Raw genomic sequence first — 25,901 nt, forward strand, 5'->3', positions numbered from 1 at the left:
CATGGTTGCAGTGTTAGTGAAAGCTGGTTGCAGTGGTGGTGAAAGCTGTTTGCATCGGCAACAAGCTTGCGAACCACGGGAACATGCAGAGAAAGAGAGCCAACCGCTTTCAGGGTATAGATGGTAATCACGTGACTCAAAGTCATGTGACTCGAAGTCATGTGACTCAAAGTCATGTGACTCAAAGTCATGTGACTCAAAGTCATGTGACTCAAAGTCATGTGACTCAAAGTCATGTGATGTGATCCATGGTGAGAGATTTTGCCAAGTCACCTCGCAGCTACAGAAATGTTCTCTCTCTCTCTCTGTGTCTCTCCAAAATCACCACGATTGTCGTAGCTAGTGGTTGTTGAAAAGTGAAGACGATTTGAGTCCCGATACTGGTGATCGGGGAGAGTCTGAGTACGATGTCACTGCTGTTATAGACAGAAACAAATATACTCAATTGACTGAAGGAGCATGGCGAGAGCCTAGTGTTCTCAGCTAGATATATATACATCTCTGAGGCTGATAGCGAGTGTGGGTGCTATCTACTTAATGATGATGCCTGACAACGAGCGGGACGAGGTTGCATCCGATCCATGGCGAGATCGTCTCTGCCCAATCTCCGATCAGATCGACTTTGCCCGATCCCTCCCGTGTCGTCTCATGTCAGCTTACATCATCATATTGGATTGTTACTTTCAACACTATCTTTGCGTTCTGTGCCTTGGGATATGTGTGAGGCTCAGTTGCGGGGTCCGTCTCCCTCTTTCTCTCCAGCCAATACGACCCCTGACAGCAAAGCCCACGTTGTCGTCCTTTGCACGCTTGTTCTCCGCTCAGGCTCTTGTGTTGCACTTGTACCACCCTCCGCCCTCGCAGCACATCACGGACCTCCTCATCCAACGCTACGCCTCTTGCCTTGGGATGAGCAACTCCGACCAACACTTTTCTTTTCTCTTCTCCCTCCTCTCCTTTCATCGCCTTACACTACTTGACCACGAAAACGCCACAAGCTGCCTCATCCCCTCTTTTGCTGTTACCGACCACGCAGGCCCCTGCATCGTTGCCGCTTCGTCGGAGTTGAAGAGCCAGCTGTCATCCACACCTATCGACACACACCCACCCACACATACACACACACACACACACATACACACGCAGCTCAGCTCAGTTCAGTCCGGCTCTTTGCTTCACAACGCCAGCACGCATCGCCTTCCCTTTTGACCTTTCACACAACGCGACCCTCTCGACCACCTTCTCGTCTCGTCGTTGCGACCACCTTTTTCTCTTGCAGGCTTCAACATTCACCTCGCTTCTTCTCCTCTGGACCCCTGTTACCATCTCCTTCTTGGCCCGCGACATCTTTCTCCATCCCCTTTGCAAGTGCCGCCCAGGCTCAGCCATATTCTTGGCGTCTGTTCCTGCACATCAAGCATTGTTCACCAGCGAGCTCGCTTAGCAACGCCTTGCCTTCCTCTCGCCTATCCGTTGGTGCATTTGGCAGCTTCGACCACCTCGTGCACACGCTCGACATCCTTCTACGACGCTATAACAGGACCGCAACGATCCCATCCCTCCGTTCTCTCTCCCCCTACGTCTAGGTCCGCATTTGTTCCTCGGTACCATCGCAGTTTCTCTCTACGCACCTCGTAGACATTGGCGCGCCCGCAACAAGCTTCTGTCGTTCGCATACATTCCTAGGCACCATCGACCTTTGACGACCAACAAGCAAAGCTCAGCAAACATGTTGCAATACCTCGCGGCACGCGCCGCCAAGAGCGACAGCATCATTGGTGGCTCTGACCCCACTACATTCGAGACCTCGAATCCACTTCGGCTCTTCATCATTCAGGCCGCCCTCATCATCATTGTTACTCGTGCCCTCGGTTTCGCCCTCCAGAAGATCAAGCAGCCTCGTGTCATTGCCGAAGTCATTGGCGGTATCTTGCTCGGCCCAACTGCTATGGGTCGCATTCCCGGCTTCACCGAGCACATCTTCCCCTCACCTTCTCTGCCCTATCTCAACCTTGTCTCCACACTCGGTCTCGTCCTTTTCCTCTTCCTCGTCGGTCTTGAAGTCGATGTCCGTGTAATCCGACGCTGTGCCAAAGAGTCGTCTGCCATCAGTCTTGCCGGCATGATCCTGCCCTTTGGCATGGGTGCTGCCGTCTCGGTTGGCATCTACAACGCCTTCATCGACAGCGAAAAGGTCTCCTTCGGCCACTTCACCCTCTTTACTGGAGTCGCCATGGCTATCACCGCCTTCCCAGTGCTTGCTCGTATCCTCACCGAGACCAAGCTTCTCTACACCAAGGTCGGTGTTATCGTGCTTGCCGCAGGTGTCGGTAACGACGTCGTTGGCTGGATCTTGCTCGCCTTGACTGTTGCCCTCGTCAATGCCGACTCGGGCTTGACCGCTCTCTACATCCTCCTCTCTTCCATCGCTTGGATCCTTGTCCTCTTTTTCCTCATCAAGCCTGCCTTTATCTGGCTTGCTCGCCGTACCGGCAGCTTCGAGAACGGTCCCAATCAGGTCATGATCATGATCACTCTCCTTCTCGTCCTTGTCAGTGCCTGGATCACCGACATTATCGGCGTTCATGCCATCTTTGGCTCCTTCCTCGTCGGCCTCATGATCCCACACCAAGGTGGCTATGCCATCGCTCTCACCGAAAAGATGGAGGATCTCGTCCTTGTCATCTTCTTGCCCATCTACTTTGCCCTTTCTGGTCTTAAGACCAACCTTGGTGATCTCAACTCGGGCAAGGCGTGGGCTTACACCATAGCCATCATTGTCATTGCCTTCTTCTCCAAGTTCCTTGGTTGTGCTGCTGCTGCCAAGGCATTTGGCCTTAACATGCGCGAGTCCGCTGCTGTCGGCACTCTCATGTCATGCAAGGGTCTCGTCGAGCTTATTGTGCTCAACATCGGTCTCTCCGCTGGTATCTTGGACACTCGAGTCTTTTCCATGTTCGTGCTCATGGCCGTCGTGTCCACCATTATCACCACTCCTCTTACGCTCTGGGTCTATCCTGAAAGCATCCGCACCAGCCTCGACGATGCCTCGATCCACTCGCACCACGGCGGTGACAAGCGCGTATCGGGCGACGAGGAAGATGACACCGAGACTGGCTCACGTCTTTCGCCCAAACGCCTCCTTGTGGTTCTTAGCAGTTTCGAGCATCTTCCCGGTCTCATGACTCTGGTTCAGCTTATGCAACCCACTCTTGCTGCGGCAAACACCGGCTCCGCTGACGCATCTGAAAGCGATGCTGCATCGACTGGTCTGCGCCGCCGTCAATCTAAGCAGGCTTCTTCTGGATCGGAAGGCGATGCAGCCGAGAAAAGCGATGCAGCCGAGAAAGGCGACGAGACTCATCCGTCCGTCGAGGGCGCTGACAATGCTCAGTACCAGACACCTATGCTCGCATCCGATGCTCCATTCGCATCCGTGCTTGCTGCTCGCTCTCAAGCCCAGATCAGTATCGACGCCTTGCGTCTCGTCGAGCTCACCGACCGAACATCGGCTGTCATGAAGGTCTCCGAGTCCGAAGATACTATGCGAGCCGATCCCATCATCAACGTCTTCCAGACCTTCGCCCATCTCAATGGCTTGCCCATTCAGTCAACCATGTCGGTCATCCCTCAGGAAGAGTTCGCTACCGCTGTCACACGTCGTTGCAAGGCGACTGGTTCCAACTTTATCATCTTGCCCATGACCTTGTCGCAGACACCTTCCAGCAATGCTGGTGGAAACAGCGAGGATGCGCCTGTTGCTGGTCCTTCTTCGCCTTTGCCTGCTACGCTCGCCAACCCGCTTGAGAACCTGTTTGGAGGTGGTTGGGCTTCTACTCCCTCTGAGGGTCTGAGAGGCAAATACTCAGCCCAGCACTTCAACGTTGTACGCAAGATCATCCAGACCGCCGAGACCGACGTCGGTCTGCTCATCGAGCGTAAGGCTGCACATAGTCACAATAGACAGTCTGGTCTTCTCTCCCGTGTCGGTGGCCAACCTATCCTCCTCGCCTTTATGGGAGGTCCTGACGACCGAGCAGCCCTCGACCTGGTCGCTCGTCTCTGCGCTAACAATCGCAACCTCTCCGTCCTCGTCGTCCGCATGAGCCGTATCTCGTCCGAAGAAGCTGGCGAGGATCAACTGCCAACCGTTCCTCCCACCGTCCACCACGATCTGAGTCTCAACTATGCTCAGCAAGCAGCACTCCGTGCAGGCGGTAGTAACATGGACACCGTCTACCAAACTCAGCATGGCGGTGGTCGTGGTGGCGCTCCCCTGCAGTCTGCGCTCGAGGCCACGCTGGAGGATGATTTGGCTTTGCAGAGGATCCAAGATCAGATCACAGCAGAAAGGTTCAATGGTCGATTGACCATCCAGAATGTCAACACCGCCCGTCCGCTCCGCGAGTTGATCAACATGGTCGAGACTAACCAGCCCACCATTGTCGTCGTAGGTCGTGGTCGCAGAAACCCAACCCAGACACATCGCGATGAACTCAAAGCTCTCATTCAGAAACATCACTCAGCTGACGCAGTCGAACGGCAGCTCAACAGTGAAATCACCAAAGTCATCGGTGAATCCGCCACCGCACTCACATTCGCCAACGCTTCCGCTAGCACACTAGTCATTGCTGCTGGTTTCAACATCTCTCGTCGCTCCTAACGACCCCCGTCTCTCAGGTTGTAAGGACACATTTCACGGATCAATTGTGTTTTGTTACGGAATTGCAATTTATACCCTTGTTCGCATTTCATCCTAATCTATCTCGACCTTTGCCTAAAGAAGAAGAGGATGAAGATTTCGTGACGCCAACTCTAGCATAAGGATCGCTTTCGGGTGTGTGAAAGATGGATTGCGAGATAGGTTTGAGTTTCTTGTTTGCGAATTTTTGCCATGATGCTGCTTTGGAGGATTGGATTGCCAACTTTTCTTCACGACGAGCGAGTTTCTTCTCGTTGCGATACTTTTTGCGCTGTTTGTCGTCCATTGGTGGTGCTGTGGGGGGTTGTGAAGATGAGGTTGGAGGCGGAGGTGGAGGAGGTGATGCCGGTGGGTGTGGTGCAAGGTCTGATGGTAGTGTGGGGCCGAATGACGGGGTTGACGACATATCTGCTGGTGGAGGAGGAGGAGGAGGGTCTGACGTTGAGGACGAAGGAGGAGGGGGCGGAGCAGGATGGCCTGAAGAGGAGGCTGGTGAAGGAGGCTGGTGAGGTTCAGAGACCGGTTCAATTGGCTTCAGCGCCGAGGCTTTAACCATGTCTGTATTACCATATCCCTTGTACACCACTGTGTAGGTTGGACTTGCTGGATCTCCTGCAACCGCTACAATACGTGCTGGATAGAACTCTCGATCTGCTGAGTACCGAGCTAGCACTTCTTGACCTGTTGTGAATTGCGCCTTCTCCCTTCCTTTTCGTCTCACCTGCTGCAATCGTGGTGCTGGTTGTGATGCTCCTGCATGCTGCGCTTGAGATGTAACATCGGTGGTGGACTCGACAAGAGATTGGGTCAGGCTGATCAGATTCTCGAGCTCGCTTTTGAGGTTTTGCAGATCTGCATTGTCTGGATCCGATTTGAGCGCTGTTGTTGCTTGTGCAAGCTGCGTCTTGTATAGCTCGAGTTCGGAAGCGTCCATGTTGTCGTCCTACCGCTTTTCGTGTGAGCGCAAGTGTTGGGAGATGGTGAAAGAGTACGATGATGCGCAAGATGAAGCGGAAAGGTGTCATGCTAAAACAACATATTCAGGGCCACCAAAGCTGCGCTTTCCGGTATTCAAAATATAAAATCAATGTGAGATTCTACGGTGCTAACATTGCGTGACAAAAGGCTGCCGCCTGCCTTTCACGCGCAAGTTGATGTCCGAAACGTAGCCGAGTCCCGGCCGGGAAAGCACGAACCGGTTGGCTTCCCCAGATTATTCTTCTTCTAAACGCCCATCTCCTCCGCCTTTCTTTTCTCTCCACCTCCTCTCCGATATCAGCTTCGCAAGCATGACAGGTGCATCAGAGATCCAATACTACGACCTTCCCGACAATCAAGGTTGCCGTATGGCATACCGAACCTTCACCCCTTCCTCCTCGGCTGCTGCATCCTGTACACCTCTTTTCCTCATCAATGGGCTTTCAGCGGTTATGGAAGATTGGTCACCGCTGTTCGAAGCACTCGGTGCCACCCGACCCGTTGTAATCTCTGATCATCGAGGAATTGGTTGCTCCACCACTTCCCCAGATTGGGACCAAGAACTTTCGCTCGAATTAATGGGTTTAGACGTCATCAATCTCGCATCCCATCTCGGCTACTCCGCTATCGACCTGCTCGGCTTCTCCATGGGCGGCCACATTACTCAAGCCATCATCTCTTCTCCAGACCACGCCAAGGTAGCTGAAGACGGAACAGTACTCGTGAACGGAAAGGTGAAAGTGCGCAAAGCCATTCTCACCGCCACAATGACCAAACTGCCTCGAGGAGATATTGACTTGAATGCACTCAATGCACAAGCTGCCAAGATCACAGACACAAAAAAACGAAACAATTTCATCACTTACAACATGATGGTCTTCCAATATCACCCCGAAGCACTAGGATCCAATGGTTCGCTGCAACACAAGTTCCAACAGCGTTTGCAGTTGGTTCGAAACACCTCACGTCCAGCCTGGGTGATCGGATTGCAGTTCATGGCGATTCAGGCTGGTGATTTGAGGAAGCAACTGCATAGAATTCCGGAGACCGTGCCAGTAATGGTCATCCATGGGAGGAAGGATAGAATGGTGCTGTATAAGGAAAGCGATGTGATCTGTGAGAAGATTGCACATGCGGAAAGGTTGACCGATGTTCCCAGTGGTGAGTTTGGTCATCTTTGGTACGACTACTTTGAGTTGCAGTATTGGGTGAAGAGCATTAGTAACTTTTTGGACAATGGAAAGCTTGGTGGTCAGCGGAGCGAGTCTAAGCTCTAGAGCTTCGGATCTCTACATTTGCTTTGCTTGGAATCTCGATCTTAAATACAAACACAAACACCACATGAAGAACAAACCAGTTTGTGCTAGCCGTTCGAGTGGATGAGAAAACAGATTTGTTACATCCAGAAAGTCATAGGATACAAAGACATACAACCACCTCACCCCTGTCAGGACTGGATAGTCATCAAGGACCCCACAAAAGTCAAAATTAACCTTTGTCTAAGCTCCACGATATCCTCTGGAACCAAGAAGATTAATGCACCCAACTTTCTCGCAATACTAATGGCCAACTTTGCATTCATCTTACTCTCCTCCTCGGTCCTACCCTGGTTAACCAATCCATAATCAACAATACCAGGCCTCAAGACATTGAGCAAATCCAAAAAGAACACCGCCGTCTTCAACTGTGAATCCTTAAAGCTCCTAATCTGCGTCGTCTTGCCACTCGACTTGACCAAATTGTTGGCCCAAGCGACCATATCTGCATCCGAAACACCCCTTCCTGCCTTGCTAAGGGAAGATAGAGTCTTGGTGATGTTAAGACGCATCAACTGCCAAACGAGACCAAGAGTAAGAGTCTTTGTGCCATCAACAATGTCGGCACCTTGAATGCCTACGATATGCATGTTGGAAGCTTTGGCAAGGTCAACTGCGTAATTTGTGTTTTCCACTGCTTTGAATCGAGAAAGTTGCTGACCTTCTCTGGGTTTAGAGACTCGACGCCAAGTGACACTGCCTGGGATGACTTTGTCGAATGCCTGCAGGATGACGGTTCCGTCTTTGAGATCTTCGAAAAGGTTGTAAACACCAGGTTCGACATCGAGAGAGTTGAGCCAGAGGGTGAAGACACGAGCTTCGCGCTCTCCTTCAGCGTCAAAGTCTTCGATCTCGACAGGTGGCGCTTCTTCGAGCGGTTCGAGACAGGGCCAGGTGTTGAAGAGGTGGGCAACAAAGGCCAAGTTCAATTTGGGGTTTCCAGCAACCATCGATCCTGGAGTCAAGTATTTGCGACAACCGATGGCATCAGCTCGTTGCAGGACCATCTCGGCACGCTGCATAAGGTCGCTTTGCTGGAGTGGGGCACGATCGCACTGGTCAGGTTTGAGCTGGCTAAGGAGGACAGTGTAGTTTTCGCCATCGGAAACATCTTTGCTGAAGTTAGCAACACGTCGGTGCCAACCAGCTGCCTTGAGATGGTAATTGAACCATCGGAGCAGGATCTGATCAGGTGGCAAGCAAAGGAACTCTTCCAAGGTCTCGCCGTCATCGAGCAAACGGTAGAGCTCCGGATGGTTCTTCAAGTCGATCTTGCTAAGCAAACCACGTCGGATGATTTGCCAGACGAGACCCAAGATCAAATGCTCTTTACCATCGATGATATCCTGAGGACCAATATTGACGACACTGCAGCCGATCGCCTTGGCGGAGGTGATAACAATGTTGTTGTTCTCAGTCATCTGGAAAGCGTTGGGTCCTTTACCACCCTTGCCAAAATTGAGAACACGCTCATCGATCGTATCCGGCACCGAGTCGTTGATAAGCTTGCAGAGAACAAGACCATCGCGGCATTCGTCGAAAAGCTGGAAGGTGTCGGTAGGGATAGGAAGACGGCAACCGATGTGAGCGTCACCAGCAAGGTTCGAGTTGATGTGACGCGTGAACTCGGTACGCTCATCCTCATTGATAGTGTGTTGAGTGGAAGAAGTGGCGCCCTTGACAAACACTTTGCCCTTTGTGACGACACCTGCTTGGGCGTTGCGACCGGCACGGATCTTGGCGAGAAGGTCGACATAGTCATCGAGTTCGACACGACCTGAGGCGTCAAGATCGACTTCTTTCAGGGTTTCACGGACTTGATCGTAGGAAGCTTCGCCTTGGTCTTGAATGGCTTTGATGACGTCCTGCTTTAGGATGCTTCCTTTTTCTTCAACGTCCAAGTTACGGAAGCGACCGATGAGACCCATCATCTCCTCTTGGGAGCTGAGCAGCAATAACCACGGCGACAGAAGGAATGCAAGACGATAAGGTCAGTGAGATAAGTTGCCCGAGCGAACCAGCTATTTGTTGTTGGTGGGATACATACAATTGAGGGTACTTCCTCTGAAGCTTGATAGCCTCCATCTTGGCGACGCGGTGTGGACGGTTGAGGCCTGGAAACGTTTTACTGATACGGAAAGAGGATGAACCTAGCAAACCGATGCGGGCTTCGACAGTTGCCCGTGGGGTGTGAATCGACCGGTAAGTATACTGCAAACGCTGAGCGGGTTGCGTAGGTTAGCGAGCGAGCGAGTGAGTGGATGGATGTGAGTAGGAAGGAAGGGGAGGAAGAATGACTGCGCACGGATTAGAATAGCTGGAGTGTCGTTGGCGTTAAGGGGGACTGTGCACAGCCGAGAAGCTTTTCTTCGCTCGTGCACAGACAGCCGATCTGTGGAAAGTGGAGTAATAATTATTTCCACAACACAGATCGGCTGTGCATCACCGATTTGGCTTACGCTTTCTCAGTTTTCCATCTTCAGCAATGTTAGATCTATTCTTTCTTCCATGGACGAGTTTTTTTTTGATTTTTTGGTTTTTTTGATTTTTTTTTGAAGGCTTGCGTGTTAAGTTGAAGGAGCCCTGTTTCTCACACAAGATCATATTCTGTAGATCGACACTTCCCTCTCCACCCAAAGAAGCCTTCGTACAGCATCCTTCGATCAAGCTCATACGAGAGATGTCAGCAGCAGCAGCAACAACAACAACAACAACAACAACAACAACACAAAATGCTGCTTCGGCGGCAGCGCAAAAGCGACAGCTTACCGAGCAAGGTACGTCTCAAAGCTATTTACAAAGTAACATCGACTGCCGGGTGCTGACCCTGTTATCTTGCATCTCAACCCCCTCGACGACTGCGCGGTGGGTAGAAGCAGCACAAGTATACCAATCACGAAGATCAGAACTTCAAGGAATCGCTTCCAAGATCGGAGAGCTTGAAGGCGAGGCTGATGAACACAAGTAAGTTCTTGCTCTCACTCCGCGGAGTGGTACAAGGGTAACACAGCCCACTGACGACTCCCTCTCCCTGCTCTTGATGGATGTAACAGGCTGGTAATCGACACACTGAGCGAAGCATCAAAGGATGACCCCGACCGCAAATGTTTCCGACTCATCGGTGGTGTGTTGGTGGAAAGGACGGTTAAGGAAGTACTCCCTGCGCTACAGACTAATTTGGAAGGCGTAAGTACTGGGAGCCTCTCACACATCCATCTCTTTGGAGGAGATCCTCTTCGGCACCCTATATTGACATATCCCCTTCTCACTCTTGCCTCGTCGCATCGGCTGACTGCATTGTGGATCCCGCCTATACAGCTCAAGCAAATCTTGGAAACATTGCTCAAGCAGTACAAGCAAAAGGAGACTGAACTGCAAGAGTTTCAGCGCGAATACGCTAGCTAGCTTCGCTCTGCCCACAGCCTCAAAGGTCTTGCATACTACTCTCTGATTGGTTTGCCGTCTTAGCGAAAGATGCAGTGGGCCTTGTACTTGTACCTTTCACTGCCAAAAGCGCCTCTTTCACCGAGCCAATGTTTAGATAGACTGTGCTCAACGTGTCTGCTCATGAGCTCGTCTACTGCTGACTTCACACTGTTGCTTGCGCGGACTCAAGGCAGATCCATGAGCACACTCTCTGTTCACCCATCAAGATCGGCTGGGTGCAATAATACCATGAATGTCGTAGCTACTCTACTCAGTGTCAATCACTCTGAAGCCCTTAACCTGTTCCATCACACGAACAAGAATGCAAAGAAGCCATCAGTACATCTTGATCCGCAGTTCCTGATCTCGATCCTCACAATCCTCCTGGAAAGCGCAAGCATGACGCAGGGCCGTACAGAAGCGCGCGGTCTGTACGCGTGTGTTGCGGGAACTCACCTTAGCATCAGCCAACAGAGAGTGATACTTCTTAGCCAGCTCGTTGCACACCTGATAGTGGTTGACCCCTTCGGCTTTGTGGCATTTCTGAAGTTCTTCACGAACGATTCTTGCTTCCATGGTACGAACCCATGATTCGCGGATCTTCTCTTCTCGCCGGGCGAGGGTTTCTATCCCATCATAGCCAGCATCGGGTCATTGTTTGTGCAGCGTCGTGAGAGGTGTCGGTCAAGTATTTGCGTAGAATGTCAAAATCATGGACCGGGCGTGAGGAAAGGCGGGCATGGGAGACAAAGAGGGGGTAACAAGTTGGTGAGAATCTTTCGGCTGTAACCGGATCCTAAGTTCTGATGGGCTGAGGAAGGTGGGGGGAGGGGGAGGGGAAACATACCTTGCATCTCTTCTGCGCTGGGAAGCTTGTCCATCTTGTGTATATTCGCTAAGGGATTGATTGTGAAGGTATATCGTGGTTGCGCTATCGAAGTATGGAATAAGATGGTGTTAGATGGGAGTTGCTTCTGAGCCTGTACACTGTCGGGTCCGACGCTGTTCGAACGTTTCGGATCTCGGATCTCGGATCTCGGATCTCGGATTTTTGGATTTTTGGATTTTTGGATTTTCTGTTAGAGCCCTAAAATTTATGCTCCACCTTCCAAATTTCTTGCTTCGCTTCCTCTGAACCCTCAACACCACCTACCTCTCCTACCTATCACTCAGCTCCTCACACCAGCCCATCAACATCGTCGAAATGGGAAAACGCAAGCGCAGCACCCTAGCCCACGTCCCGGCCAACTCCTCTTCCTCCAAAACCGAACATGATCGAATCCAACTCCTTCAATCCAAACAACACATCAACTCTCTCTCTGGCGGCAAAATCATCATCCCTCAAAAACGATGGTATCGACAACGAGCCCATGCCAACCCTTTTTCCGATCATTCACTCGAATATCCCCCCCAGCCATCCGAGATGAATTGGGGAACCATTTTCCCCAAGTATTACGATAGCAAAACTGGCAAGAAAAAGGAAGAAGAGTGTCGGGGAGTTGAATTTGCTGACGTAGGATGTGGATTTGGAGGCCTATTGATGCAGTTAGCACCGCTGTATCCTAATACTTTGATGTTGGGGTTGGAGATTAGAGTGCATGTTACACAGTATGTGCATGATAAAATCGTTGCTTTGCGGCTGGCTGCGCAACAGGGCCGTCTCGAACAAGCACAACCATCCTCATCCACCCCGGAACCTTGCACCCCTACCTCAGCAGAAGCAAACGCTGACGAGGAAGACCTGGACGAAGCAACGACAAACGCCCAACTCGTTTCCTCAGCCCACCTCGCCCCCGGCTCGTACCACAACGTAGGAGTGCTACGAGCAAACGGAATGAAATTCCTCCCCAACTTCTTCTACAAACACCAACTTTCAAAACTCTTCTTTTTATTCCCAGACCCGCACTTCAAATCTCGAAAACACAAAGCGAGAATCATCTCCCCAACCCTGCTCGCCGAATACGCTTACGTCCTAAGACCCGGTGGAATAGTTTACATTATCACCGATGTCAAGGAACTCTACGATTGGATGGATAAACATCTAGGCTCCCACCCACTCTTCCAAAGGTTACCCAAAGGAGAGGCGAGCTTGAAGGATGATCCCTGTGTATCGGCGGTCTATACAGCGACTGAGGAGGGGAAAAAGGTTGAGAGGAATCGGGGGGATAAGTGGTTTAGTGCTTTTGAACGCTTGCACGATCCAGAAGACCATGATGAGTAGACTACTGTTTTAGTATACAATTTCAAACGCAAATACAGAGCGAATAGATACGGTCATGTGTGATTTGCACGCTTGTTGTTGATGTTACCACCGCAACCTCCTGAATTTGAGTAGATGTACAGACCGAAGAAGCTCTTTTGAAGGAGCAAACTCGGAGCGAAAAGCTCTCAAAGACGATCACATCCATGGTCAAGCGGGTTGTAAGCAACGATTATCAACTTCGCAAAGAAACCATAGAATACAGAAGCTATCCAGAAAGAGTGTCTATGACCAAGCTTTCCCATCCTTCCATCATGAGGAGAAGGAGCCAGCATCAACCTAAAGAGTATATATCATTATCAAAACCAGAAAAAAAGAGGAAAAAAAAAAAAAAAAAAAAAAAGGCTTAATACCACTTCTGTGGAGCCAACGCCATCAACAGATTAAAAGCTCCATCCCTTCTCTCGACCTTCTCCACATCAAACACTTGACCATTCTTCAACTTCATTTTCAACCCTCCTACCTCGGTCTTCTCCACTCTCACCAACTTGTCCAGCCTTGCATCTAGAGTGATCTTGCACCCAGGGCTACCACCATCTTGCGTTCGAACAAGCTCATCGAGTAAGCTAATGGGTTCATCTGGCGCAATCTTTCCAGCAAGAGTACGGAAAATAACCCTGGAAGCCAACACGATAAAATGGCCAGCTTGGTTGTGGAAGAAGGCGAAATGGGAGGATTCGAGGATGTCAGAGACGTGGATGAGTTCTTGTGCTGACATCCGATGATCGAATGCTGTGGGTGAGAGAGAGGGCAAAGAAGTGCGGGTAGGGGGTGTGGGGAGATGAATCAGTTGTTCTCCACTAGCTGCGCGACGACGGAGAGTAAGGATGGCGTGCTGGGCGTCTGTGGGGACGTCGTACAACAGCATGTCGATTGGGTTGACTGTGCTGAGCGAAGCAGGAACCCAGTTGGGTTGGTGCAGTACGATCGGTAGCCAAACGAACAAAACTAGACCGAAGAAAAGACCTGGAAGCTGAAGCATGAAGCTGCTATCGACTCGGGTTGCAATCAGGGCTGCAGTGAGGAGCAAGCCTGTGAATCGGAGCGAAGCACGCGGGAAGCGCCAGAGGAGGAGGTTGCGCATTCGTTTGTGCGTTTCGGACGATCCCAAAAGGACATTGGCGATTCGATTGTATGCTTCACTGAGCTCTTCCGATTCGGATGCGGCGGTCGAGGAGCTGGACTGAGCGCCCTGAGTAGCAACCAAAAGTGCAAGCCCCACGAAAGTCATCGCTGCAAGTCTACCCTTAGCCCAGCTGTAAGCGTATGCCGAGGACACACCCGCCGACACAAGTGGCTGTTCCCAACTAGCAATGCGAACAACGCTGCGGACTAGTGAGGTGTAGAGCGCGTTGCTGCTCAAAATGGGAGCAGAGACGGTCTTCTTTGCCTCGCTCCAAGCTTTTCTGGGTGCGCGTTCGGCAGAGTAGACAAGCGTAGCACTGTCGTCACTGTAGACAGAGAGGAAAGTGATAGCGTAGGCCATAAGATAGGCTGAGAGTGAATGCCAGTCTCCGCGTTTAGGCCACTCGTTCGTTCCTGCCTGGACAGTGTCCAGCACCTCGAGCGATTCGATCGTCTTCAGCTCGCGACCGAAGGACGAGAGAAAGGTGAGGACGTCAAGATCGTCCTGGCTGAGCGTACAGCTCTGGATTGCCTCGGCGCTTGCTGTTTCCTCCTTGCTCACGCTGTCTCGGTTGGCAGGAGCAGCCTGCAGCTTCATTGGAGGCAGCTTGAGATGACGGCGCTGCCTCTGCTCATGCTCCAGCACTTGCACTTGCTCTTCCTCCGAGTCTTCAGCAACAACACCAAAGCTTGAAGAAGCAGGCAAATCAAACGAGACCTCCTTCTTCGGCGACAGCAGTGAAGACACCTCGGAAGGTGAACGCTTCTTCAATACACCCTTCGGCGCAGGCAGGCTCGGGGACATGGGTGGCACGCCTTCATCCGACGAGCCTCCAACTTTGGCGTAGCTAGAGCCATTAGAAGCGTTGCTGTGATTGTCGATCGATCCTTCACTCGAAAGGCTTCGGTTAGAGAAGCGCCTCTGGTTGCTAACAGGGACAATAAGCGAGCTAGCCATATCGGCAAAGCTAGGCATAGAGTTAGTGATACGGCTTCGATCAATCCTGCGAGAGACTCTTCGACCTGCCGACGAAGTGTTGCTGAGCGTGAGGGAAGGATTGTGCGAGCTGGCACTGCCGCTGGATTGTGCATGTGTGTTGTTGCCACGAGCAAGGTGAGGGTCCAATGTGGGCGCAGCAGCGACGGTTTGCGATGCGGACAACTTGGTCAAGCCTGGAGTGGCGACGCGATGCTTTCTACGGCCGGTGAGGCTGCTGTCGTTGGTGTTTGAGTTGAGCGAAGATCGACCATCAATGGACGATCTCGAAGTGAGGGTGCCAGGGGAGTTGCTGAATGCGAGTGAAAGCGGTTGTGCCGATGAGGAGCTGTGAGTAGAGTCCAGGGTTGGAAGGTAAGCCTCGGACTCGATGGATGGCGACATCTGCATGAGAGGTGCTTCAGGAATAGGAGAGGCGAGGAACTTGACGGGAGAGATGGGTCGGGCTTCAGCTGGGATAGCGGCAGCCCACGACTCCATGTCCTGTGTCACCAGGGTGGGCAACTGGGGAGGCATGCGCGAAACTGCAGCTGCAGGTGTGGTAGGCTCGCTGATTTTGCCAATTTCCTCGGAGCTGCTGTTGGGAAGGCTAGGAGTTGAGTCTATCGAAGGGGAACCTGGGCCGCGAGAGCCAGAATCGGAACCGGAAGCAGAGCCCTTGCTTTTGATGGAGAGAGCCTTTTTGAACGAGACAGGGCTGATGAGGCGAGCACGTGCATTGCGAATCTCACTCTCCTTCTCGCGTGGAAGGCTTGAGATCTCGAGGCAAGGAAGCGGGCTGCCATCAGGGCCTAAACGTGGCTTGCTGTGCATGTCATCAGCATGACCTGCATGCGAAAGCAAGCCAGCTTCAAGACGTTGGAAGACAGGCTCGGGAGACAGCTGCTGATGCTGGTGCTGCTGGTCTTGGATGGCTTGGTGTGGGGACAAGTTGGTCTCGTGAGAGTATGCGCTGTCCTCGTTCTCGCTCTCGTCCGTATCCTGGTCCAAATCGTACTCATCGAGGAAGGGAGGTCGAGAAGCCTGTGGCTGCTCCTGCCATCCGTCGTGCGAGAGGGGAGGCGTGCAGATGATGGCTGGGTCCAAGTCGACAGAGCTGGCCCACGACGAACGATGGGAGTGGTGTGAGTAGGTGTCGGCAATGGAAGGAGTGCTGGCGTTCCCTGCGCGGTACAGGGCTGGAAGCGGCCTATCGAGCAACTCGGAGGGGCCAGGTGCACGACCAGAAAAGGTGGTAGCAGAGGAAGCTCGCTCGTCGAGATTGTTGAGGAGCGAAGGCGAAGAGTCGTCACCAGGAAGCGAGAGCGGCAGCGGCGAGAGACAGCGGATGGAAGAAGCGTGCGACTCAACGTTGCGTGGTACTTGCGCAGGGTTAGTCACCGATCGATTGTGGAAAGACTGGTGGAATCCAGCGGCGGGAACAGCAGTTGGAGCGTAAACATGGCCCTGGAAGGCGGGAGATGCTGGGACTGTGCTGAGAATCGACTTGGGCAGAATGGGCGACGAGATGCTGGGCCGTTCAGAAGCAGGCGGGGCATCACTGCTTTTTGCAATGTCAACACTGCTGCGGAGGAGATCGAGAAGGAGACCACCGCATGGGTTGGGCGGAGGTGGACGTTGAGGAGGAAGACTAGCAACACGATCACGAGCCTTTGTATATGTGAATGGGTGAGACTGAGGAGCCGACTTGCAAATCTGATCAGCCCATACGATTCGCGAGTTGTTGGTGGGTGGTGGTGATGCTACTACCTTTGCACGCTTATCGGACCACTGTTGAGCTTGGTTAACGATGTAAGCTTCCCATTGTGAGAAGGGCGAGTCAGGGTGGGGACGATCGACAGAAGGCGCAACAACGCCGGGAAGCATGATGGCATGCATAGGAGCGCCGCCTTTGCCGCCGAAGGATGCAGAGGACGCATTCGAGTGATGGCCACGGGATGAGCCGCTGGAAAGATCGGTACTCGAGTTTCCTGTGCGTGAGGGCGAGCGAGAGTAGCTTCGATCGGCGCTATTATCAAACGAAATGCTGGAAGCCGACATCTGTCGGTCGTAGAGGGGAGACATGGTGTTACCAGGACGACAGATGCGAAATGATGGAGCAAAGGACGATCGATGGTGGTGGTCTTGAGATAGAAAGTGTTACGAGCTGACCTATGAAATGTGTAATGGCGCGCAAGGGAAGGGATTTGAGGAGCAAAAGATGCTAGGAGTCGTGCGCGCGAGCGGATGCTGAGCTGACTTTTGTAGATGCACGCTTAAGCCACGAGGATGCAGCTGGTTGGTGAAAGCGCGGTTCTTGATGCAGTCCAAGCCCAGCGATCGTCTTGCGGAAGCAAAGGTAGGGGTCAAAGGAAGGAGGCCAGAGCGTAAATGGCCGCCGATAACCCGAGGATGTGACTGGAGGGAAAGAAGAACCTTCGGTCCGTAGGTGAGTGGATACTGTAGTGGTGGTCGTCCAACACTCTATCGTCAGCTGAGTCGACAGATAGGAGACTCACAGTGACCGGATGTGAATTGTGGGCGAGGACGTCTTGCTACCATCATCTTCCGAACGTTGGGCCGTGACAGTGAAACGTGGAGAAAATGCGCGATCAAAGGGCTGAGCGAATCAAAGTGATGCGGGGCAAAGACACAGTCTAGAGAGGTGTGATGCGGGGCAAAGACACAGCCTAGAGAGGTTTCGGTTACTACCTACGACCAACGACAAAATCGTAAGCGAGTACGTCAGAGAGGTGGAGATGGTGGTGGTTCGGAAGAAACGACATATTCAACTACCAACTCGGATTTCGGACTGCGCAATTTGTATTAAAAAAAAAACAACCCAGGTGACGCGTTGTGCAATTAATAAGCATTAGCTCACCAGCCCGCGGCCCGAGGGTTGGGGCCAATCACCTCGGCTGGTTCATTTCTCACAATACTTTCCCACTCCACTCATCATTAGTAAGCAATACATAAATATATATTATATATGTGTTACATTCCTTTCAAAAACATGCCAACGCCCAACTGCTACTAATGGAAAAGGCTTGGTCAGCGTCGCCCTACGTCGACTTGGCTTAACCTCGTTAAAGCTTAACTGGTCTTTGAGGTCCTTGCCGATGCTGAGTGTGGCGTGGACGTTGCTACCGAAACCTCACTTACTCTCTCTCTCTCTCTCTCTCTCTCTCTCTCTCTCTCTCTCAGCCCCGCTCAAAACCCTGCAAACATTTTAACCCTGTGACGATGTTATAACCCCGACATCAGCCGCAACAAGCTTCTTCAGCCGCACAGTGAAGAGCATTCGAAGCAGATCGTCTTGAGCTCAAAGTGTGTTGGAGCTGAAAGATTGCTGGGGCCTGCTGCAAAAGGATATTGTCGAGTTTTTCTTGCTGCAAACACTCACCTCGCTTCGAGATGAGCAAACCCTTGAGCTGCACCTGTCTTTGCAACCTAAGCAAAGTTAGCATGTACCAACGACTGTGTAAGGATACGGTGCAAGTTGGTTAGTGGCAGAGTCAGGTTGCGCAGATTCGCATTGATGGGCTGCCGGATTTCTCCGGACTTGGCTCTGCACTTCCAGCACGTGCTACGAGCGCCAGCTGACAAGATGCAGAGTTGATGGGATGACAAGATTCTCGCACGACCTGCGGATGGCTTGACTACAGAATCGGCATGTCCAGAAAGCATCGGGCGACCGATCACCTTGATGGGCTGCCTTGTACTGCATGAGCACCTGGAAGGTCTCGTGGCATAGCTAGCTCGTACAATCGGGCCTCCTGTATCTCACCTCAATCGCCATCTTGCGTACAGATACATCTTGGCAGGCACCAAGGGTAAAGAGGGAATCAGAAAGCAATGGAATGGTATTGGTACACTAAACATGAGCTCCAAGCGCCTAGAGGAGGCAAGACATGTCTGAAGAACGACCTTAGAGTGAGTGACTCTACAGGAAGCAAGCGAATGATTGAGAACGCTGAAAGAGAGTGTGGTCGAGTGATACTAGCAAAAGCAGAGGGAATACAACGTCAAGCAAGTAAGAGGCCTTAGAAGCAAGCTGGGTGCTTATGCGTCACCCTTGGACTTCTTCTTAGGAGGCTGTTGGTCATCCTCCAAATCAATCTCGGCCTCGTCATCATCCTCATCATCCTCGTCTTCGCTGTCAAAGTCATCCTCGTCGTCAAAGTCGAGGTCATCATCACCGGTGTAAAAGTCAATCGCTCCAGGCCAGAAGTCCATGATGAGGGTGTGACCAATTCCACCAGCCACCTCCCGGTCCTCGTTCTCGAAAAAGGTCGAGAAGAAGGAACCAGGTTCGAAGTCGTCGCTGTCCGGACCACCGATGGTGGGCTTGAGCTTGCAAAGGTTCTTCTCCTCCGACTTCCAATCGATCTGGGTCTTTTCTGGCTTGGTCTCTTCCAAAAAGTTGAATCCATCCTCGAGCGAATTTGCGCCCTCAACGAGCGAGAACTTCTTGACCAGCTTGTCGTTGGAGAAGAAAGGGTTCTCTCGGAAGCTGAAAGTGATCGTAGCTGCACGAGGGTCTTGCATGTCACGGTCCACTTCGACGCTCGAGAGGTAGGAGAGGGCCTCGTGATCAGCATCGTCAATGTAGACGTTGGTAGCCGTGCAGTTGATCAAAGCCTGGAACCAGAAGTCCTTGACGGAAGAGACAATGTCGGCACGCTTCTTGTAGAGAGGAGCGTTGAGCTTGAGCTCGTGCTTGATGAGTTCGACATCGGCCTTGCGAAAGTCTTTGACCAGTGCATCGACCTTTTGCTGAAGAGCATCGGAGAAGGTCTTGGCCTCTGGCTGACGGTAAGCGTCGGTCATTTTGCGAAGTGCTCGTCGATGGTTGCGGAAAGGTAGTTTCGGGGAAAAAGGATGGTTGGCAAGCTATCCAGGCTTGAGTTCATGGTAGAGCGAGAACAAGAGGCGAGGGGAAGCTGGTTCTTGTATACGTGTCCTGCTGCTCTGGCAATCCATCCACTTTTGGTGCAAGAAAAAGAAAAAGAAAAAGGGGGAAAAAAAGCGGAAGTTCTACTGAACGTCTGTGCGTCGTGCACTGCAGAACTGCAGTTAGGATTTTCCCCCTCAAGTGGCGAATTTTTTGTTTACGACTGAACTTTTTCTTGCTCACACGAACTGCATTCCAGTATGAACTAGGGTCGTTATAAGGTGGCACGCTGTGTAGCCAGCCCACTACGCCTTCTGTGTGATAGTTTATGTAGAGACGAGGAGGCAGCAACTATGTGATCCTTCTGCGTCGTTGCTGTGAGACTTGATCTAGAAGCCTCATCGTCCAGCACAGTGTCAGGCAGTGGACGCGTTCGGATCTACTCAACGCGACGCGCTCAGGTCTTAACCGTGTTCACTCGTCCGAGACAAAGAGCGTGGTCAGCGACTGTGCTCAACGCGTTCGGATCTACTCAACGCGACGCGCTCAGGTCTTAACCGTGTTCACTCGTCCGAGACAAAGAGCGTGGTCAGCGACTGTGCTCAACGCGTTCGGATCTACTCAACGCGACGCGCTCAGGTCTTAACCGTGTTCACTCGTCCGAGACAAAGAGCGTGGTCAGCGACTGTGCTCAACGCGTTCGGATCTACTCAACGCGACGCGCTCAGGTCTTAACCGTGTTCACTCGTCCGAGACAAAGAGCGTGGTCAGCGACTGTGCTCAACGCGTTCGGATCTACTCAACGCGACGCGCTCAGGTCTTAACCGTGTTCACTCGTCCGAGACAAAGAGCGTGGTCAGCGACTGTGCTCAACGCGTTCGGATCTACTCAACGCGACGCGCTCAGGTCTTAACCGTGTTCACTCGTCCGAGACAAAGAGCGTGGTCAGCGACTGTGCTCAACGCGTTCTTCTCTCTGTTACTTTGCGCCTTTCAGCTCTTCGCATCTTCCTCTCTCTCTCTCTTCTCCTCTCTTCTCTCTCTCTCTCTTCTCTGCTCCAAAAGCGATTCTGATTGTTGCCGCTGGCAATACCTGGACCGTCTACCATTCTCCCACTCTCTTGCTCGCGTTTCCTTACTTCCTACAGCGAATAGCCTTGACGCTCTTCCACCAACACTCCTCAGTCGCCTCGTACACATCACAGTCGACTGCTGCATTCGCTTCAAGTAACTCCACCGGCGCATCAGCTCCTCTATCTCACCAGAGCTCATCCTCACTCCAAAATGGACGCTTCAGATCTGATCGAAGATGAAGCAGCCATTGCTCAGCAAAAGCTTTCCAACGAAGAGTACAAAATCTGGAAGAAGAACTCTCCCTTCCTCTACGATCTCGTCGTAACCCACGCTCTCGAATGGCCTTCCCTCACCTGCCAATGGTTCCCCGATAAAGAAACTCCCGCCGGACAATCTTACAGCCAACACCGCCTCCTCCTCGGCACGCACACTTCCGGTCAGGATCAGAACTATCTTCAAATCGCACAAGTCCAACTTCCCACCACCGGTGCCGACGGCCCTTCGAATTCGGCTGAATCGCGTTTAGACCTCAAACAGTACGATGAAGATAAAGGCGAGATCGGATGTTACTCTGCCACCACCGCACGTCTTACCATTGTCCAGAAGATTAACCACGATGGAGAGATCAACCGCGCCCGCTATTGTCCTCAGAACTGCGATCTTATCGCTACACGCACTGTCTCTGGTAAGACTTACATCTTTGACCGTACTAAACACTCCAACACTCCCTCCGCCGATGGTGTCTGTCGGCCAGATATCATCTTGGAAGGCCAAGAAAAAGAAGGATACGGTCTTTCCTGGTCTCCTCTCAAACAAGGTCACATTCTAGCCGCGAGCGAAGACACAACCGTTTGCCATTGGGATATCAACAACTACACAAAGGCTAACAACACCCTCCAACCTTGCGCCACTTATACCGGCCATACGAGTATCGTTGAAGATGTCGCATCGCATAACCACCACGAATCGCTCTTTGGTTCCGTTGGCGATGACCGTCAACTCCTAATCTGGGACATGCGCGATTCTCCCTCTGCTCCCAAATACCGTGTTGAAGCACACGCAGGAGAAGTCAACGCACTCTCTTTCTCCCCCGAGAATGAAAACATCCTCGTTACCGGTTCCTCGGACAAAACTGTCGCCGTATGGGATTTACGAAACCTAAAAGTCAAACTTCACTCTCTCGAAAGCCATACGGATGAGATTCTATCCCTTTGCTGGAGCCCACACCAGCCAACAGTACTCGCCAGTGCAAGTGCGGATAGAAGAGTCAACATTTGGGACTTGAGCAAGATAGGTCAGGAGCAAACAGCCGAGGATGCAGAAGATGGTCCACCGGAGCTGGTCTTCGTCCATGGTGGTCATACAAGTAGACCGACAGATTTGGCTTGGAGTCCTCATATGCAATGGGCATTGACAAGTGCAGCGGAAGATAACATTGTGATGCTTTGGAGACCGAGTAAGGCTGTCATTGATACTGCCAATGAGCACGTTGATCCTGAAGAGTTGGAGTGAGGCAAAGAGCGAGTTCGCTCTCAGTTGTCTCTACACACCCACATCGTTTAGTTTTGGCATCAATACCAGTTCATGCGATCTGCATTGTCCCTTTCTTGCTCGTGTGCCTCTCTCTTCACTGTTGACCCTAACCACTTGACTCGTCAGGCATCTGAGAAAGCTCTAAAGAATCTAAAATCGAACAGAAACAACATGGGCTCTACAATGCTTTCTAAACTCTACTGGTGCAATAGCTGGTTAGAACTGCAAAGTGTACATGATCACCACTCCCACACTGCCCACAATTAGGGTCGCAACGACACTTGCTGGCAATCCTACCCTTAAAAAGTCCTTCACGGTAACATACCTATCTCCCAAATCATCCTCCATCGAAACGGCAATTTGATTCGGGTATCCGGAAACAGGCAACCCCATAGCAGCACTGGCAACCAGAGTTGTAGCCATGATAAGCAGTCTCGGATGCGGAGTTTGCAGACTCTCTCCTACTTGTGCTGCAATGGGAACCAACAACACCGCTGCAATGGTGTGCGAGATGAAGGTTGCAACCACCAATCCGATGCTTAGCAAAGCAATCAAGATTTGCCATAGTGCAAGTTCTTTTACCATCTCCTGAATAAGATCATCCAGAGACTCTAGAAGACCGGATGAGGTTACGGCTTTTCCAAGTGCAATACCTCCCATAGCCAAAAACACGACGGTCCACAAAAAAGTGTTGAAATCCTCCTTGGTCAAGATGCCCGTCCCAAAGAACAACACCATCGGAATGATAGCAATAATGCCCATATCCCCCACCAGATTCTCAAAGTTCTTCTCTAAACACCATAGGCAAATTGTACTTATCGCCACTGCAGAGATGAACCATTGAATCTTTGTAAAGCTATCCCGACTCTCGCCCAACTTTTTAATCGTCGTTCCCTTACCAGCGCCGTACGACCATAGTAAAATCAACCAGATCACCACCAGCGACAGTCCAGAAACGGGGATTGTCACTGCAAACCACTGCAACCAGCCGACGGGCTGTTTCATATACTGAAGAGCGATAAGGTTTTGAGGGGAAGCAATGGGCGATGTTTGTCCACCGATGTTCGAGGCGAGTGCAATGCCCATGATGAGACTTGATGCGTAAGGGGATTTGGAGGGTAGAGTGCGGAGGATAGGTTGGATGAGAGAATACATCAGGACGGGTGCAGCGACGTTGCTGATCCACATTGAGGCGAAACATGCAACCCCCATGTGAGCTAGGAGGACGATCGAGGGACGGGTGCCAGCGAGACGAAGGATTTTGGTTGCGAGGATCTTGTCGATTCCGTACTTGGATAGTGCCGCGGCGAGAGTGAAGCCTCCGAGGAGAAGGCACATGTTAGGAGCGAACATCTGGGAGAAGATCCATTTGGTGGTTTCAGGAGCCGTCATCCTCCTGTCCTTGAGATCATCCGTTCTTGCAACCCTAAGAGTTACGACGAGGAGAGGAACCATAAGCGAGGTGACGAACAACGGAATCACTTCGGTCGCCCAAAGAATGGTACAAAACACCAACATGGCCAAACAATTCTGCTCCTCCACTCTATTAAAGAAGCTCAACCTGGGCGCCTTCAACAAGGCCACCAATGCCGTAAAGGCAATAATCAAATGAACCGTACTCATACTCAACCAAGCCGGTAGACCAACACTTCCACAAGGCGTTCTAAACCTAACCGGTTTCTTGGCTTCATACTCATCTCTCTTCCCCCCACCCATCACCGTTCTCTCCAACGCCGCACCCTGCGCCCTTCTCTCAATCCCAATCATCTCCCTCCAAACGGTATTCCTCTGCCAAACAACCTGCTCCCTCAAATGCGTCTTTAACTGCATCCTTGCTGCACCAACATCTCCCGCGGTGACCACCTTCGCATACAGCTGAATCAGCCTATCGATACACTCATCCAAGTTTTTCTTCGTCTCGGCAGTAAATGGCTCTTGAGTGCCAAGGCTCTCGTTGAGGTATCGATCTTTGAGGTTGGATTTGGTGATCTTATCATACTTCTTGAGGATTTTACGCATACCGGTCTCGTTGAGCGAGACAAACTGTTTGAGTTCGGACATGGCGACAAAGATGTCTGTGATGCGCTTTTTGAAGGTAATGCGCATATCGATCGCATAGTCGTTTTCGGCGGTCCAGATGGACATGGTTTTACCGTCATCGCCAAAGCTAGAGTCTCCCGGGTCAGAGGATGCAGGGGCAAGACGATCTTGACTACTAGTCGGATCTTGGTTCGCGTTGTTGTTGTCGTTGTTGTTGGTGGTGGCGAGCATGAGACCAAGGGACCTACGACGGGTAGGTTTCTTACGCAAAATACTAGCCCAACGAGCTTTACCCGATTGACTAGCGTTCGAGCTTGAACGAGTTCGCCTGGCCGACCCTGAAGTGTCGCCAGCTTCCGAGGGATCAGCGACGGACGAGTCAAGCAGCTGACTAGATCGGTTGCGGTTGTTCGCTGGACGAGTTGGGTTCGTACCGTCATGGGTAGTAGCACGGCTATCTTTACGAGTTGGTGAGGGACCGTCACCCTCCCGCATACGCTGTTGCTCGCGTGCCGCCTCGTTATACTTCCGAGGCTGATTGAAAAGGTCCTCAATACTAGGTCTACGATTTGAACTAGCCTTACCAGTCCGCACGGTATCCATGAGATGCTCATCATCCTCATCTTCATCGCTCACCCCATAATCGGAATCATCGTCAAAGTCTTGATTCTCGGTGCTATCGACATCATCCTTGAGCTGCTGCAAATCACGCCTCAGCTCGGCGTCCTTCTGCAGATAAAACTGCACGATCTTGTCCAGCTCTTTATCGAGCAGCGAAAGAAAGGTAGGATCGGTTTCGCTAGTCTCTGCATTGGACAGCAAACGGGAAGATTCGTTCTCTAGATCCGAATAAGGCGCGTTGGGAACAGAAGGAAGCTCCTTTTCCATAATGTAGATAGCCTTCTTGAGGTTGGAGTAGGCGATATATTTATCGGCCCAGTCAGGGACCGAATTGAACTGGAGAGAATGGGAGAACTTCATCGTGGAATGATGCTCCAAGTGGTCTCGTATGCGTTGGGATAGTCTAGAAGGAGCGGCGTGCAGACCGAGGGACTGGAGCGGGATATGCTCAGCCTGGCCTTGGCCCTTTATCTTCCGGTCTGCCTTTGAAGAGGATGCTGAGGAGGCAAGGGTGAATTGCGACTGGTCAATATCGAAGATGAGATGGTTTCCAGAGAGACTTGTGCGACGAGAAGAATCCATGCAAAGATGGGTTGCAAGGACGGAGCTACCAAGAGCAAGGACTGAGATGATGCATTAAGAGCTGGACAACGAGCGAGGTGTGGTGTCAAGGTGTGGTGTCAAGGTGTGGTGTCAAGGTTGATGTGGTAGCAAGCCAAGATACGACGATGGTGAAAGGAAGAGTGTGGCAAGTGGTGGTGGATGAGAGGTTCTTTGGCTTCGATCCAATCGCAGCTGTTGTTGAAAAGTAAAGACGTTTGGGTCCCGATACTGGCGATCGGGGATAGTTTAAGTACGATGTATACAAAGTGCTGGTACATCCAGTTAAAGTATATAAAAGCTACACAAAGCGTAGAGACAGTGAAGGTAGTGCTTACGGCCGAGTAAAAGGCCTGA

The 25,901-nt window shown here is 51.7% G+C and overlaps 11 protein-coding genes across 11 annotated transcripts; 5 read left to right on the forward strand and 6 right to left on the reverse strand.

The window, feature by feature from the left end:
- Positions 1-1,729: 1,729 nt before the first annotated feature.
- On the forward strand, positions 1,730-4,663 carry UHO2_05195 (uncharacterized protein; the record flags this gene model as incomplete). Its single annotated transcript, XM_041556197.1, has 1 exon — positions 1,730-4,663. The coding sequence occupies one exon, from the start codon at positions 1,730-1,732 to the stop codon at positions 4,661-4,663; it is 2,934 nt and encodes a 977-aa protein (XP_041412131.1).
- Positions 4,664-4,751: 88 nt separating this feature from the next.
- UHO2_05196 (uncharacterized protein) lies at positions 4,752-5,636 on the reverse strand (the record flags this gene model as incomplete). Its single annotated transcript, XM_041556198.1, has 1 exon — positions 4,752-5,636. The coding sequence occupies one exon, from the start codon at positions 5,634-5,636 to the stop codon at positions 4,752-4,754; it is 885 nt and encodes a 294-aa protein (XP_041412132.1).
- Positions 5,637-5,991: 355 nt separating this feature from the next.
- On the forward strand, positions 5,992-6,957 carry UHO2_05197 (uncharacterized protein; the record flags this gene model as incomplete). Its single annotated transcript, XM_041556199.1, has 1 exon — positions 5,992-6,957. One exon carries the CDS (start codon positions 5,992-5,994, stop codon positions 6,955-6,957), a length of 966 nt encoding a protein of 321 aa, XP_041412133.1.
- Positions 6,958-7,127: 170 nt separating this feature from the next.
- Positions 7,128-9,081, reverse strand: UHO2_05198 (putative SAC6 - actin filament bundling protein, fimbrin; the record flags this gene model as incomplete). Its single annotated transcript, XM_041556200.1, has 2 exons — positions 7,128-8,940; positions 9,044-9,081. The coding sequence occupies 2 exons, from the start codon at positions 9,079-9,081 to the stop codon at positions 7,128-7,130; spliced, it is 1,851 nt and encodes a 616-aa protein (XP_041412134.1).
- Positions 9,082-9,676: 595 nt separating this feature from the next.
- UHO2_05199 (uncharacterized protein) lies at positions 9,677-10,401 on the forward strand (the record flags this gene model as incomplete). Its single annotated transcript, XM_041556201.1, has 4 exons — positions 9,677-9,773; positions 9,870-9,960; positions 10,050-10,182; positions 10,315-10,401. The coding sequence occupies 4 exons, from the start codon at positions 9,677-9,679 to the stop codon at positions 10,399-10,401; spliced, it is 408 nt and encodes a 135-aa protein (XP_041412135.1).
- A 288-nt stretch (positions 10,402-10,689) lies between these two features.
- On the reverse strand, positions 10,690-11,303 carry UHO2_05200 (putative NADH-ubiquinone oxidoreductase 12 kDa subunit; the record flags this gene model as incomplete). Its single annotated transcript, XM_041556202.1, has 3 exons — positions 10,690-10,722; positions 10,879-11,048; positions 11,270-11,303. The coding sequence occupies 3 exons, from the start codon at positions 11,301-11,303 to the stop codon at positions 10,690-10,692; spliced, it is 237 nt and encodes a 78-aa protein (XP_041412136.1).
- A 323-nt stretch (positions 11,304-11,626) lies between these two features.
- UHO2_05201 (putative TRM8 - part of complex required for 7-methylguanosine modification) lies at positions 11,627-12,643 on the forward strand (the record flags this gene model as incomplete). The annotated part of the gene is made up of 1 exon (XM_041556203.1): positions 11,627-12,643. The coding sequence occupies one exon, from the start codon at positions 11,627-11,629 to the stop codon at positions 12,641-12,643; it is 1,017 nt and encodes a 338-aa protein (XP_041412137.1).
- A 385-nt stretch (positions 12,644-13,028) lies between these two features.
- Positions 13,029-16,868, reverse strand: UHO2_05202 (uncharacterized protein; the record flags this gene model as incomplete). Its single annotated transcript, XM_041556204.1, has 1 exon — positions 13,029-16,868. One exon carries the CDS (start codon positions 16,866-16,868, stop codon positions 13,029-13,031), a length of 3,840 nt encoding a protein of 1,279 aa, XP_041412138.1.
- Positions 16,869-18,845: 1,977 nt separating this feature from the next.
- UHO2_05203 (uncharacterized protein) lies at positions 18,846-19,613 on the reverse strand (the record flags this gene model as incomplete). Its single annotated transcript, XM_041556205.1, has 1 exon — positions 18,846-19,613. One exon carries the CDS (start codon positions 19,611-19,613, stop codon positions 18,846-18,848), a length of 768 nt encoding a protein of 255 aa, XP_041412139.1.
- Positions 19,614-20,960: 1,347 nt separating this feature from the next.
- UHO2_05204 (putative Chromatin assembly factor 1 subunit c) lies at positions 20,961-22,262 on the forward strand (the record flags this gene model as incomplete). The annotated part of the gene is made up of 1 exon (XM_041556206.1): positions 20,961-22,262. One exon carries the CDS (start codon positions 20,961-20,963, stop codon positions 22,260-22,262), a length of 1,302 nt encoding a protein of 433 aa, XP_041412140.1.
- A 237-nt stretch (positions 22,263-22,499) lies between these two features.
- On the reverse strand, positions 22,500-25,304 carry UHO2_05205 (putative PHO91 - similarity to Pho87p and Pho90p; the record flags this gene model as incomplete). The annotated part of the gene is made up of 1 exon (XM_041556207.1): positions 22,500-25,304. The coding sequence occupies one exon, from the start codon at positions 25,302-25,304 to the stop codon at positions 22,500-22,502; it is 2,805 nt and encodes a 934-aa protein (XP_041412141.1).
- Positions 25,305-25,901: the final 597 nt, after the last annotated feature.

The sequence above is a fragment of the Ustilago hordei genome, assembly GCF_900519145.1.
Source record: "Ustilago hordei strain Uho2 genome assembly, contig: UHO2_contig_12, whole genome shotgun sequence".
NCBI lineage: Eukaryota > Fungi > Basidiomycota > Ustilaginomycetes > Ustilaginales > Ustilaginaceae > Ustilago > Ustilago hordei.